Here is a 13,581-nt window from a genome sequence, read left to right as displayed (position 1 = left end):
ATGGAGCTCTTTTCTCAGTGGCTGGAGGCCCAGAGCAGTGAAAAAGGTGGAGAGAGGAAGAGGTACTGACTCCTTCCCCAGTGGGGCCATAGCTAGAGGGTCTGCTGCCTTTCAGGGACTCTGTGTTCAGAGGACCGAGGGCAGCCCAGATGGTGGCAGGCAGAGATCCTGGCCTCAGGTGGCTTGTGTCCCATGTCACCAGGAGCATGAGGGGGCAGGAGCCGTGGGTTCAGGGCAGGAGCTTCCTGGCTCAGAGCTGGTTCTCCTGGGGCTGTAGAAGGGAAGCTGCTGACTTGGGGCTTGCCAAGGCTGCCAGGGCTGGCAAGGGGACAGTAGCCTTTGGGGCTGGAGTGGAAGAGGGAGGGCTGCTGGCAGGTCCCATTAGCTCGGGAGATGAGGACAAGGGGGACAGAGCAGGAAGAGGACCCCTAGCTTCTCTGATCAGCCTGTTCCTGGTGTCACCAATGACCTCTCCCCTGGAGGCTGCTTTACCCGCTGTAGGGGCGCATGGATCAGGGCACAGTAGAAGCAGGTGGTCTGGGGTTACAGGGCCAACATGAGCTGCTCCTTCTGGAACAAGGCCTTGGGGTCCATCTGGGGGTTGGCCTTCCACTGATGCCATGACTGCCAGCTCATGGTGTGTCTCCTGGCAGGTTGTGTCAATCTGTCTGGGGACACTCTGTGATACCTGGGTTCTCGTCCTCTTGGGTTAAAATAAATTAAGTAGGCGGTGCGCGGTGGCTCACACCTGTAATCCCAGCACTTTGGGAAGCTGAGAGGGGTGGATTACCTGATGTCAAGAGTTCAAGACCAGCCTGGCCAACATGACGAAACCCTGTCTCTACTAAAAATATAAAATTAGCCAGGCGTGGTGGTGAGCCCTATCATCCCAGCTACACAGAAGGCTGAGGCAGGAGAATCGCTTGAACCCAGGACTCAGGTTGCAGTGAGTCGAGATTGCACCACTGCACTCCAGCCTGGGCCACAGAGTGAGACTCCATCTAAAATAATAATAATAATAAATAAAATGATTTAAACAAGAGACACACAGCAAAGAAGTGGAGCATAGAATAACTTATTGCAAAAGAAAACAGTATATTGAAAGTTAATTGCAGAATAGACAATACACCTTGAGCAAGTTCAGAAGGGACTGCTTGTCAGGGTGGGACAGTGTTGATTACTGCAGGAAAAACTCCCTTTATGGGAGTCTCACACAACTCTTCATAATGGGTGGGAAGAGGCGTCACTTCTAAGCATGTTCTGGGTGGTCCTCTGGGTGCACATGCGCATTTGCTATACATGCTTGCTCCTCGGGCTCATGTCTCATTAGCATCTTAAATCTCCACTCAGGGGTATGGTTTTTACTATTAAAATGAGCAAAGTGTCAGTTTGCTGACCCTTTGCACATGTTCTCAAAAGGGAAAGTCCCTACTGGAGATAGCTTTGCTTGAATGAGCTCAGTGACCAGGCGAATGCTGAGGCTTCCTGTGTTGGCCGTGCTGTCACCAAGGTCACAGCATCCTGAGAACATGGTTTTCTCCTTGACTAACAAGGCCTCGGGGTCTGTCTTGGGGTTGGCCTTCCACCGGGTCAGCGGGATGATCCGGCGCAAGCTCACGGTGTGTCTCCTGGTGGTAGAGGGGCTTGTGTCAACCTGTGGCCGGGTGGGGATGCTCCTTCCCAGCTGTTAGGCTGCCCCCAGGCTCCATGCCCTGCCCTGGCCTGGACACTCACGCTTTGCCTTCTTCATCAATGTCATCTACCTCATACCTGTGGACAAAAGGAGGAAAATGCAGGATGCAGTCAGGGGCACAGTCCCTGTAGTGGAGTGTGGAGGACAGGGGCAGGGCGAGGACCCGGTGCTCCCTGCACAGCCGGCCCTGCCCACAGCACGCTCTGTGGAGTTTTTCTCCTGCTGTGCAGATGAGAAGTAGAGTGGCAGCCCAGGCAGGTGCAGTGACCAGAGAGCAGCCCTGGGGCTGTTGGAGGAGCCCCTGGGAGCCTCCATCTCCCGAGTGAGCCCAGCAGGACTGTGACCCGTTCGGCCAGGTGTCCTACAGGGGCTGCTGGGCTCAGCTACAGATGGGCGAGACCGCCGCATAGTGGGCACCCAGCGGGAAGAACCAGGGAGGGACAAAGTGAGTTTCGAGGTGCTGGAGAGGCTCTCTTCTTGATGTCGGTGCTGAACCAGAAGTGTGTTTAAGGAGAATTTCCTAAAATTCAAAGAGTTCCACGGGAGTCGCGGCTAGGCCGGGGCGCTTCTTCAGCATCTACCTGCTCTACTGCCTGAACCCCCGTCATCAGGGCCACGTTTATATGGGGTTCACTGTCAGCCCTGCTTGTCAGGTCCAGCAGCACAATGGAGGCCACACAAAAGGCAGGGCCCAGGCCTGGCGCGGTGGCTCAAGCCTGTAAACCCAACACATTGGGAGGCCAAAGCGGTTGGATCACTTGAGGTCAGGAGTTCGAGACCAGCCTGACCAACATGGTGAAACCCCGTCTGTAATAGAAATACAAAAATTAGTCGGGCATGGTGGCACGTGCCTGTAATTACAGCTACTCAAAAGGCTGAGGCAGGAGAATTGCTTGAAAGATGGGGCGGGGGCAGCGGCAGAGGTTGCAGTGAGCCAAATCGGGCCATTGCACTCCTGGTGAGACCGGAAGGGTCTCTGTGCCAGGAGGAAGGCTTCCTGGAGGAGGCGGACCCTGCTGGGCACAAGCCTGATGAGAGGGAGGGGCATGCCTGTGACATGGGTGGGGAGTCCAGGGTGGGGACGGGACTGTCACAGAGGAGGAGCATGACGGGGAGACAGTGCCCTGGGAATCTTGGCGGTGGAACTCCGGGGAGGAGCTGGCTGGGGCGGAGGTGATGATCCAGGATGCGGGCCAGCGTAGGGGTCTTGGTGGGCATGCTGGGGTCGGATGGAGCGCAGGAGGGAGAGGAGGGGGGACAGGTGGGTACCTGGGCTGGAGGCGCGGCCTGAGGTGGGCAGGTGCAGGGGGCGTGACTTCATTTAGGAGCAGGGCCTGGGGCTAGGCTGAAGCCGGGAGTGAGGACCCCGCTCTCGGGTGGAATTGGAGGGGACCAGCGGTTGGGCGCGGCAGGGCTCACAGGGACACCCCCGTTCTCCTCCCCAGGGAGAAAGTGCTCGTCGTGCACGGCTTCCCGCCCGCCGTGGCAACCCTTCGGGTAAGGAAGGAGACCAGGCGGCGGCAGGCGGGCAAGGGCTTGGGGTCCGCCCCCTGCCTGGAGCCGCCCTAACTCCTCCGTATCCTGCCGCTGTTGGAGTGGGCCTGGAACCCCCTCCATAGGCGCGCCTCCTACTCCCGCTGCACCCCGACCTCCGCCGGGACCTCTATGCGCCGCGCCGCACGGGCGATGGCCTTCGGGCCTCCCCGGCCCCAGGGCACCGCGCAGGTCCCTTTGCTGACACCAAGCCCGAGCCTGAGCCGGACCCGGGGCCCAAGAGGCCTGTGCGCCCTGGGAGCCCTTGAGCTCCAGGGGAGGTCCGCCCCAGGCAGGGCGGCTCATCCCCCAGACCACTTCGGATCCAGCTGTTTGTTGAGGAGCCAGGAAACGCCCTGACACTTTTGCGGCCCTGTCCCCGTCTCTAAGATGGGATGATAGTAGTTCTGGCCATTCCTGAGCACAGCAGGACCTGCCTTTTCCCTTTGACTGGAAGGTTCTTCTCTACACCTATCTTGATGACCTGCCACCTCCACAGGGAGGTCTTCTCTATCTCCCGATTTAAAATTGCAGCTCTGAGAAGCCGGGCATGGTGGCATATGCCTGTAGTCCCAGCTACGGGGGGAGGCTGAGGTGGGAGGATCGCTTGATCCCAGGAGTTGGAGGCTGCAGTGAGCTATGATCGCTCCACTGCACTATAGCCTGGGCAAAAGAGCAAGAAACTGTCTCTAAAAATATAAAATAAAATTACACCTCTTGTGTACTTCCCCGTCTGCTTCTTTACCTGAATACTTACTATCTCACCGGCTAGGTGCTTTATGACTCTCGTTAGTCTCTCCCACCCCAACCTTTGCACTAAATTGCCTGAGGGCAACTCTTGTCACTGCTGTAGAACAAAGTCCTGCACAGAGACGATAGCCAAGAAACAGTTAATAAAATAATGGAAAACGGGTGCCTTCTACTGAGCTCCCGCTAATTGTGAGTGAGTAGAGGACTTGCCCTGTGGAGATTCAGTGACCTGCTGGGTGTTGCTGAGCTGTGAGGAAGGTCAGGTCTGGCTACAGTGGTGAGGCTGTGACTGAATCAATCACTGCTGATGCTCCCAGGACCTGCACCAGCTTAGTCCCAGGGGCAAGGATTTTAAACCCCCACCTCCATTTCCTCATCTGTAAGATGCAAATAACAGTCACCCCTGCCTCACGGGATGGAGCTGTGTAATGCCCGGAACAGTGCCTGCTGCATAGAGGGGCTTGCTGCCAGCTGCCTCTCCCTCCTTGTCTCTTACCTGCCTGCTGCCTGGGTCAGGATGAAGCAGGGCCCTTGTGTTGCCCCAACCCTGGCTGTTGGCTAAGAGCCCACGCGATCTGCCTGTGAGAGGAGTTCCTTCCGGAAGAACCAGGGCAGCTTCTGCCCCTAGAGGGCCAATGCCCTAGCTGAGTGCAGTCCCCCGGCCCCAGCCTGGTCCAGCTTTGGGGAGAGGGTGCCCAGTTGTGCAATCCAGGCCGGGGCAGCCGTGTCCTGATCTTGGTATTCAGGGCTGAGCCTGGAGGGGACTTGTGATGCCTGACTCTGTCTCTCTCTCTGGCCCCATGCCTTGGTAGCTGTGAGGTGTCACTGCTTTGGGTGACCTGATCTGCCTGTGATGGATGAGCACCGGGGAAATAGTAGAAGACTCGGAATTAGAAGATGTGAGTGGGCTTTGGCCCCAGCCTCCCTACCCCACTCCCTGTCCTGGGCTGCCTGTGACCAACCTTCTTGTTTCTGCAGGCACACTGGATAGCCCTGCTGGAGCTCAGTGTCCCTAATCCCCTCCAGATACTGGTGGCCTAGGGGAGGTCATCAAAGACCGGTGGGACATCCACCTCAGCCCGTTTCCATGCTTTTTTTTTTTTTTTTTTTTTGAGACAGAGTTTCACTCTTGTTGCCCAGGCTGGAGTGCAATGGCGTGATCTTGGCTCACCGCAACCTCCGCCTCCCGGGTTCAAGCGATTCTCCTGCCTCAGCCTCCCGAGTAGCTGGGATTACAGGCGTGTGCCACCAGGCTTGACTAATTTTCTATTTTTAGTAGAGACAAGGTTTCTCCATGTTGGTCAGGCTGGTCTCAAACTCCCGACTTCAGGTAATCTGCCTGCCTCGGCCTCTGAAAGTGCTGGGATTACAGGAGTGAGCCACTGCGCCAGGCCTTCTCCAGGCTCTTGGCACCTTAGCCAGAAACAATTTAAGGACAAGTGCAAAAGTCATGAACGTAGGCAGATTTCTTGCAGAGTAAAGGGACTCACTCAAGAAGAGGAACGTGGGGGTCCTCAAGAGAGTGTCTCATGCCCTACAAGGTGTGGGGCTGACCTTTATGGGCTTCTTTAACTAAAGAGGGGTATATTCATGAAGATTCCAGGAAAAGGTAAAGATTTCTCAAGACCGTGGTGCCACAATTTACACCCAAATACAGGTGTTCCTGGAGCCGTCTTGGCACTGGTGGGTGTATGGTTTCATATGTTACTGATCATACAATGAGATCCTAGGTGAAACCTACATCAAATACAGCGCCATGTTGTGTCTGGTTGGTCGTAGCCAGCTTGGTCCTCATCCTATTTTTCAGGGACTTATTGGCCCTTAGCACATGCAGCTATTTCAAGTTTCCTTCTTCTCCTCATGTGAAACTGCTGCCTGGGATTTTCTATTCACTTGCTACCACTCTATTAATCTCACATTCTCGCCTCTTTTCTGTGCCACCCCGTGTGGGTCCGACAGGTTGTTACTAGAGTGCAATACAAAGTCTTAGTAAAGGGAACCTCCTGAGGTTGCTGAAGGCAGGGGCAGAGCTAGTAGCCTGAGGACCTGCCAGTCAAGGGGATTCTTCAGGGGCACAGAGGAGGGAGGAGGGGCCCATGGCCCTAGCATATGAGAAGCCTCTCCTCTGCCTGGAATTCCCATGCCTCAGCTTCCCCCACACTCCCACCTGTCCGCTTGCCTCTGAACTCACGCATTTCTTGGAAGTCTTGGGAGATTCACCTTTACTCAGATGGTTGTTTACCTGTCTCGTGCCCAGCTTGACCTTGGACTTTAAAGTGAGGATAAAGAACGAGGAGGATGGGGGGATGCCCCCCTTCCACGGGGCCCTGTGGCTTCCAAACCTCGGCCTCCTCTGGTCTCTTGTCTGTGGAGCCTCCTTCAAACCCAGGGAAAGAAAACCACCTGCCACGGGTTGTGGTTCTTCTAGGATCTTCTATCAATGTTCTATGAGGTCCCCAGGAGCCATGAAGCTGGGGCTGACTCCCAGGGCAATGGGACTGCAGTGTCCTTGTTCTTTCTTGTTCTATGCATCCATGCTCTGCTCCACCCCTGCCCCTTCACTCTGCCCACACGCATCACTCCAGACTGGCCTTGTGGTCAGAGCCTGGAGTGCATGGGCTGCTGGGGGCCTGTGGGCTGCACTGGGCCAGAACCCCTGGCACCTTCAAGACTGGCCTGGAGCCAGCAGGTAGGTGACCTTTCCAGGGCCTGCCTATCCCATCTTTCTCCTCCAATCCCTCCCCTCTCTTGCCTGGGTCAATTAGAGAAATCTTGTCTGTTGGCCTGCCTGGCAGGGTGGAGTTCAGGGGCAGGTCAGGAGCCCCGTGACAGCACAAAAAACAAAAAACAAAACACACAAACCTACAAAAACAAAGCCACCATTGGGCCTTTCCCCTTTCATTCTGTTTTCTACACACCAAACCCAGTCGTGGCTTTGGAGATCACTTTAAGCTTGTCTCCAGCTGGCAAACTAAGGAGGGTAATGGAGAAGCTCCCCCACCCCCAACCCCACCTCTTCCTTCCGGAAGCAAATCTAAGTCTGGCCCTGGCTCCAGATCCCTCCCACACTGGACCTAGGAAACCCTCAGCTCAGACAACACCCCTGCATTCCCCACACAACACCCACACTCAGCCACTGCGGGCGAGGAGGGCACAAGGCCAGGTTCCTGAGAGCTCAGGTGAGTGACACACTGGAATGGCCCAGGGCACCCTCACCCTGCTCAGCTTGTGGCTCCAACATTCCAGAAGCCGAGGCCTCTGCCATCCCTGCCCTTTCCCCATGGATATCCCATTTCAGACAACCCTGGCTGGCATGAATCCCCCTCCCTTCCCTTTTTTTTTTTTTCCGGGGAGGCCAGGTCTTGCTGTCACCCAGGCTGGAGTGCTGTGGGATCCTGGCCACTGCAGCCTTGAATTCCTGGGCTCAAGTGATTCTCCTCCCTCAGTAGCTAGGACTACAGGCCCTTACCATCCTGCCTGGTTAATTTTTTAAAATATTTTTAAAAGATTTTTAGAGATGGGGTCTTGCAGTGCTGCCCCAGGTTGGTCTCCAACTCCTGGCCTCGGCTTCCCTAGGGTCTAGGATTACAGGCGGGAGCCACCCTGCCTCGACCCATCCTTTTGCTGAGTCATCAGGGTTTTGTTCATTCCCACAGCAGCTCTGGCCCCTAGTAGCAGCTCAGTTCCTCGATGGGCCGTGTTTGTCCTGGAGCCCAGATGCACTGTGGCCAGGCAAGTGGATCACAGGCCTGGCTGGCCTGGGAAGTTTCCACATGTGAGGCGCCGAGGGGCTCAAGGAGGGGAGTATCTGGGAGAGGAGCCCACTGGGTGGAGGCTGGGGGTCACAGCAGGAAATGGTGAGATAAAGGGCGCTGGCTGGCAGGGAGACAGCACAGGAAGGTCCTAGAGCTTCCTCAGTGTAGCTGGACTCTCTTGGAGACCTTCACACACCCTGATATCTGGGCCCCGCGCCATGAGGGTGCTTTCACTGGTCTGCACCATGGCCCAGGCCCTGGGATTTTGAACAGCTCCGCAGGTGAATGAAAGGTGCGGCCAGGCTGGGGAACCACCGCATTAGAGCCCGACCTGGTTTTCAGCCCCAGCCCCGCCACTGACTGGCTTTGTGAGTGCGGGCAAGTCACTCAGCCTCCCTAGGCCTCAGTGACTTCCCTGAAAGCAAGAATTCCACTTTCTTGCTGTTGTGATGGTGGTAAGGGAACGGGCCTGGCTCTGGCCCCTGACACAGGAACATGGAGCTGATCCAGGACACCTCCCGCCTGCCACTGGAGTACGTGAAAGGGGTCCCACTCATCAAGTACTTTGCAGAGGCACTGGGGCCCCTGCAGAGCTTCCAGGCCCGGCCTGATGACCTGCTCATCAGCAACTACCCCAAGTCCGGTAAGTGAGGAGGGCCACCCACCCTCTCCCAGGTGGCAGTCCCCACCTTGGCCAGCAAGTTCATGCCCTCAGCCTGCTCACCTCCCATCTTCCTCCCTCTCCAGGCACCACCTGGGTGAGCCAGATTTTGGACATGATCTACCAGGGCGGCGATCTAGAGAAGTGTCACCGAGTTCCCATCTACATGCAGGTGCCCTTCCTTGAGTTCAAAGTCCCAGGGATTCCCTCAGGTGTGTGAGTGTGTCCTGGGTGCAAGGGGAGTGGAGGAAGACAGGGCTGGGGCTCAGCTCACCAGACCTTCCCTGACCCACTGCTCAGGGCTGGAGACTCTGAAAGACACACCGGCCCCACGGCTCATCAAGACACACCTGCCCCTGGCTCTGCTCCCCCAGACTCTGTTGGATCAGAAGGTCAAGGTGAGGCTGGGCACAGTGTTTCACATCCATAATCCCAGCACTTTGGGAGGCTGAGCTGGGAAGATCCCTTGAAGCCAGATGTTCCAGACCAATCTCTTCCAAAAAAAAAAAAATTAGCTGGGCCTGGTGGTGTGTGCCTGTAGTACCAGATACTCAGGAGGCTGAAGTGGGAGGATCATCTGAGCCTAGGAGTTCAAGAGTGAAGACCGGGTGCGGTGGTTCACGCCTGTAGTCCCAGCACTTTGGGAGGCCGAGGCCGATGGATCACAAGGTCAGGAAATCGAGACCATCCTGGCTAACATGGTGAAACCCCGTCTCTACTAAAAAATACAAAAATTAGCCGGGCACGGTAGTGGGCGACTGTAGTCCCAGCTACTCAGGAGGCTGAGGCAGGAGAATGGCGTGAACCCGGGAGGCGGAGCTTGCAGTGAGCCGAGATCCCACCACTGCACTCCAGCCTGGGCGAAAGAGTGAGACTGTCTCAAAAAAAAAAAAAAAAGGGTGAAGTGAGCTATGATCACACCACTGCACTCCAGACTAGATGACAGAGAAACCTTGTCTCAAAAAAAGATGAAGAATAAAAAGAGGGGCCGGCAGGCGCGGTGGCTCACGCCTGTCTTAAAGTGTCCCAGCACTTTAAGAGGGTGAGGCCGGCAGATCACCTGAGGTCAAGAGTTGGAGACCAGCCTGGCAAACATGGCGAAATCCCATCTCTACTAAAAATCCGAAAAAATTAGCCAGGCATGGTGGTAGGCACCTGTAATCCCAGCTACTTAGGAGGCTGAGGCAGAAGAATTGCTTGAACCCAGGAGGCAGAGGTTGCAGTGAGCCGAGAGTGCACCATTGCACTCCAGCCTGAGCAACAAGAGCGAAACTCTGTCTCCAAAAAAAAAAAAAGGGGGGGTAGGCCAGGCACATGGTGGCTCACGCCTGTAATCTCAACACTTTGGGAGGTCAAGGTGGGTGGATCACCTGAGGTCAGGAGTTGGAGACCACCCTGGCCAACATGGGGAAACCCCGTTCATACTAAAAATACAAAAAATAGCCAGGCGTGGCGGCAGGCACCTGTAATCCCAGCTACTCGGGAGGCTGAGGCAGGATAATCGCTTGAACCTGGGAGGTGGGTGGTTGCAGTGAGCCAAGATCGAGCCACAGCACTCCAGCCTGGAAGACAGAAAGAGACTTCATTTCAAACAAAGTAAATAAATAAATAAAGATTTAAAAAAGGTGTCCAGGCGCATTGGCTCACGCCTGTAATCCCAGCACTTTCGGAGGCTGAGCCGCGCAGATCACCTGAGGTTGGGAATTTTAGACTACCTGGAGCAACATAGAAAAACCCCGTGTCTACTAAAAATACAAAATTAGCCAGGTGTGGTGCGCATGCCTAAAATCCCAGCTACTCAGTAGCCTGAGGCAGGAGAATCACGTGAACCTGGGAGGAGGAGGTTGTAGTGAGCCGGAGATCGCGCCATTGCACTCCAGCCTGGGCAACAAGAGCAAAACTCCCTCCCAAAAAAAAAAAAAAAAAGGGTGCTACCTGTGGTGGCTCACTGCTGTAATGCCAGCACTTTGGGAGGCCAAGGTGGGTAGAACGCTTGAGCTCAGGAGTTACAGACCAGCCCAGGAAACATGGGGAGACTCCATCTCTATAAAAATGCAAAATATCAGCAGGGCATGGTGGCATGGCGCTGTAGTTCCAGCTACTGGAAAGTCTGAGGTTGGAGGATTGCTTGAGCCTGGGAGGTCAAGGTTGCAGTGAGTTATTATCACTCCAGTGCACTCCAACTTAGGCGACAGAAAAAAAGAAAGACCAAGGTCTTTTTTTTTTTTTTTTTGAGACTGTCTGTCTCAATAAATAAATAAATGAATAAATAAAAATAAAATAAAGTAAAATAAATCCCACAATTAAAAGAAAAAGCAAAGGTCCAGGTGTGGGGCATGTGAATCCAGGGAAGGAGGCCCCGGCTCAGCCCAGCTTTGGTCCTGTTCTTCTGGGAAAGTCGCCTCACTTCCTCCAGCCTTGTCTCATCTTCTGCGGCGGGGACTGTCTGCCTCTTGCTCTGATGACCAAGAACATAAGACTCTTCAGTGTAGACCTAAGAAAGCTAGAGGGTGGGTCCTCACAGGCCCACAAAATTTGGTGGCGGTGGGATCTCGGCTGGTGGAGCATGCCTTGGTCCAGATCGGGGTGTGACACATTGATGTAGATTATATTACTATAGAATATGATGGTCTCAGGGACCAGGCAGGACTTTGGCTTCTGAGCAGGGTTCAGATCCTGGCTTGGCCCTACCTGTGCCATGAGATCTCAAACAAGTCAGCCTGTAAGCCTCAGCTTCCTCCTTTGCCAAACCAAGAGATGAGCTGGCCTGGGGCAGGCTGTGTGGTGATGGTGCTGGGGTTGAGTCTTCTGCCCCTGCAGGTGGTCTATGTTGCCCGCAACGCAAAGGATGTGGCGGTTTCCTACTATCACTTCTACCACATGGCCAAAGTGTACCCTCACCCTGGGACCTGGGACAGCTTCCTGGAGAAGTTCATGGCTGGAGAAGGTGGGTTTGATGGGAGGAAGGAAGGTGTGGAGCCGAGGGGTGGTGGCTACAACGCACAGCAACCCTCTGTTGGCACCCCCTGCCTGCTTCTCTAGTGTCCTACGGATCCTGGTACCAGCACGTGCAGGAGTGGTGGGAGCTGAGCCGCACCCACCCTGTTCTCTACCTCTTCTATGAAGACATGAAGGAGGTGAGACCACGTGCGATGCTTCCCTCCATGTGACTCCTGGGGGCAGGCACCTCACAGGGACCCGCCAAGGCCACCCAGCCCCCTCCCTGGGCAGCCCCCACAGCAGGCCCAGATTCCCCATCCTGCCTTCTTGTCCCAGGCCTCCCCACTACAGGTCCCACCTGGCAGCAGGCCCCACACAGCTCTCATCTCTCGCACCTGAGTCAGCTGCATGGGGGGCCACGGATCAGAAACTTAGTCCTATTGCTACTCCCTGCCAAAGGGTGTGCTACCCAGGGCCACAGTCACAGAATAAGACCATCACGGTCCTCACCCATAGGTGCCAAGCGGAGCTCATGATGGGATCACAGGGCAGAGAGCAATTCATTTTACCCCAGGGACTGGGGCCCCGGTGTTAGAGGCTCTTCAGGGTTTCCAGGGGAAGTGGCCAAATCCCCTCTGAGGTCAGAGAGGGGGGCCTGTTTTGTCTTGCTCCACTGAGGAGCTCTCTGCTGCTCAGAACCCCAAAAGGGAGATTCAAAAGATCCTGGAGTTTGTGGGGTGCTCCCTGCCAGAGGAGACCGTGGACCTCATGGTTCAGCACACGTCGTTCAAGGAGATGAAGAAGAACCCTATGACCAACTACACCACCGTCCCCCAGGAGCTCATGGACCACAGCATCTCCCCCTTCATGAGGAAAGGTGGGCGATGGCCAGCACAGGGGTTTGGGGCGGGTGGGAGCAGCAGCTGGAGCCTCCCCATAGGCCCTCGGGGCCTCCCCTGGGATGAGACTCCAGCTTTGCTCCCTGCCTTCCTCCCCCAGGCATGGCTGGGGACTGGAAGACCACCTTCACTGTGGCGCAGAATGAGCGCTTCGATGCGGACTATGCGGAGAAGGTGGCAGGCTGCAGCCTCAGCTTCCGCTCTGAGCTGTGAGAGGGGCTCCTGGAGTCACTGCAGAGGGAGCGTGCGAATCAAGCCTGACCAAGGGGCGAATCAATCCTGACCAAGAATAAAATATGAATTGAGGGCCAGGGACGGTAGGTCATGTCTGTAATCCCAGCAATTTGGGAGGCTGAGGTGGGAGGATCATTTGAGCTCAGGAGTTCAAGACCCACCTGGGCAACATAGTGAGATTCTGTTGAAAAATAAAATAAAATAAAATCAATTTTTAACAAGAGAATAAAATATTATTTGTGGGCCAGGCAGGGTGGCTCATGCCTGTAATCCCAGCAATTTGTGAAGTTGAGGCCAGAAGATCACTAGAGGACAGGAGTTTGAGACCAGCCTGGTCAACGTAACAAGACACCAACCTTACAAAAATTTGAGAAAATTATTTGCATGTGGTGGTGGGCACCTGTAGTCCCAGCTACTTGACAAGTGAAGGCAGGAGGATCCCCTGAGCCAGGGAGGTTGTGGCTGCAGTTGGCTGTGACTGGGCTAATCCACTCAAGCCTGAGGGACAGAGTGAACCCTGCCTGAGAAATAAACAATGTAATGAAAATAAATTTGATTTGTGACCAGCCTGGCCAACATGGTGAAACCCCGACTCTACTGGAAAAAAAAAAAAAATCATAAATTAGAGGGGTGTGGTGGGGGGGTGGGCACCTGTAATCCCAGCTACTCTGGAGGCTGAGGCAGGAGAATCGCTGAAACTGGTGGGGGAGGGGGCAGAGGTTGCAGTGAGCCAAGATTGCCCCACTTCACTCCAGCCTGGGCATAAGAGTGAAACTCCATCTCGAAAAAATAATAATAATGAATAAAATAAAATAAATTATGATTTGGGCTGGGCTCGGTGGCTTATGCCTCTAATCCCAGCACTTCAGCCTGGTGGATCATCTGAGGTCAGGATTTGGAGACCAGCCTGGCCAACATGGCGAAACCCCATCTCTACTAAAAATACAAAATTAGCCGAGAGTGTTGGCGCGCACTTGTAATCCCAGTTACTCGGGAGGCCGAGGCAGGAGAATCGTAGTGAGCCGAGATCGCGCCACTGCCCACCAGCCTGGGTGACAGAGCAAGACTCTGTCTCAAAAAATAAATAAATAAATAAGCAAAATAAAATAATTTAAA

The 13,581-nt window shown here is 54.9% G+C and overlaps 1 protein-coding gene across 2 annotated transcripts; it reads left to right on the top strand.

The window, feature by feature from the left end:
* The first annotated feature begins 2,769 nt into the window (after nucleotides 1-2,769).
* On the top strand, nucleotides 2,770-13,489 carry LOC117974341 (sulfotransferase 1A1-like). Of its 2 annotated transcripts, XM_034952224.3 has the most exons (8): nucleotides 2,770-7,155; nucleotides 8,223-8,374; nucleotides 8,479-8,604; nucleotides 8,693-8,790; nucleotides 11,213-11,339; nucleotides 11,435-11,529; nucleotides 12,029-12,209; nucleotides 12,332-13,489. In XM_034952224.3, the coding sequence occupies exons 2-8, from the start codon at nucleotides 8,227-8,229 to the stop codon at nucleotides 12,442-12,444; spliced, it is 888 nt and encodes a 295-aa protein (XP_034808115.3). In that variant the 5' UTR covers nucleotides 2,770-7,155; nucleotides 8,223-8,226; the 3' UTR covers nucleotides 12,445-13,489. The 2 variants fall into 2 exon arrangements, with proteins under 2 accessions (XP_034808115.3, XP_054955591.2); XM_055099616.2 differs by having other exon boundaries at nucleotides 2,770-8,374.
* Nucleotides 13,490-13,581: the final 92 nt, after the last annotated feature.

This window comes from Pan paniscus, chromosome 18 (assembly GCF_029289425.2).
Source record: "Pan paniscus chromosome 18, NHGRI_mPanPan1-v2.0_pri, whole genome shotgun sequence".
In the NCBI taxonomy this organism is placed as follows: Eukaryota; Metazoa; Chordata; class Mammalia; order Primates; family Hominidae; genus Pan; species Pan paniscus.
This window is presented reverse-complemented; position numbering and strand designations above follow the sequence as displayed.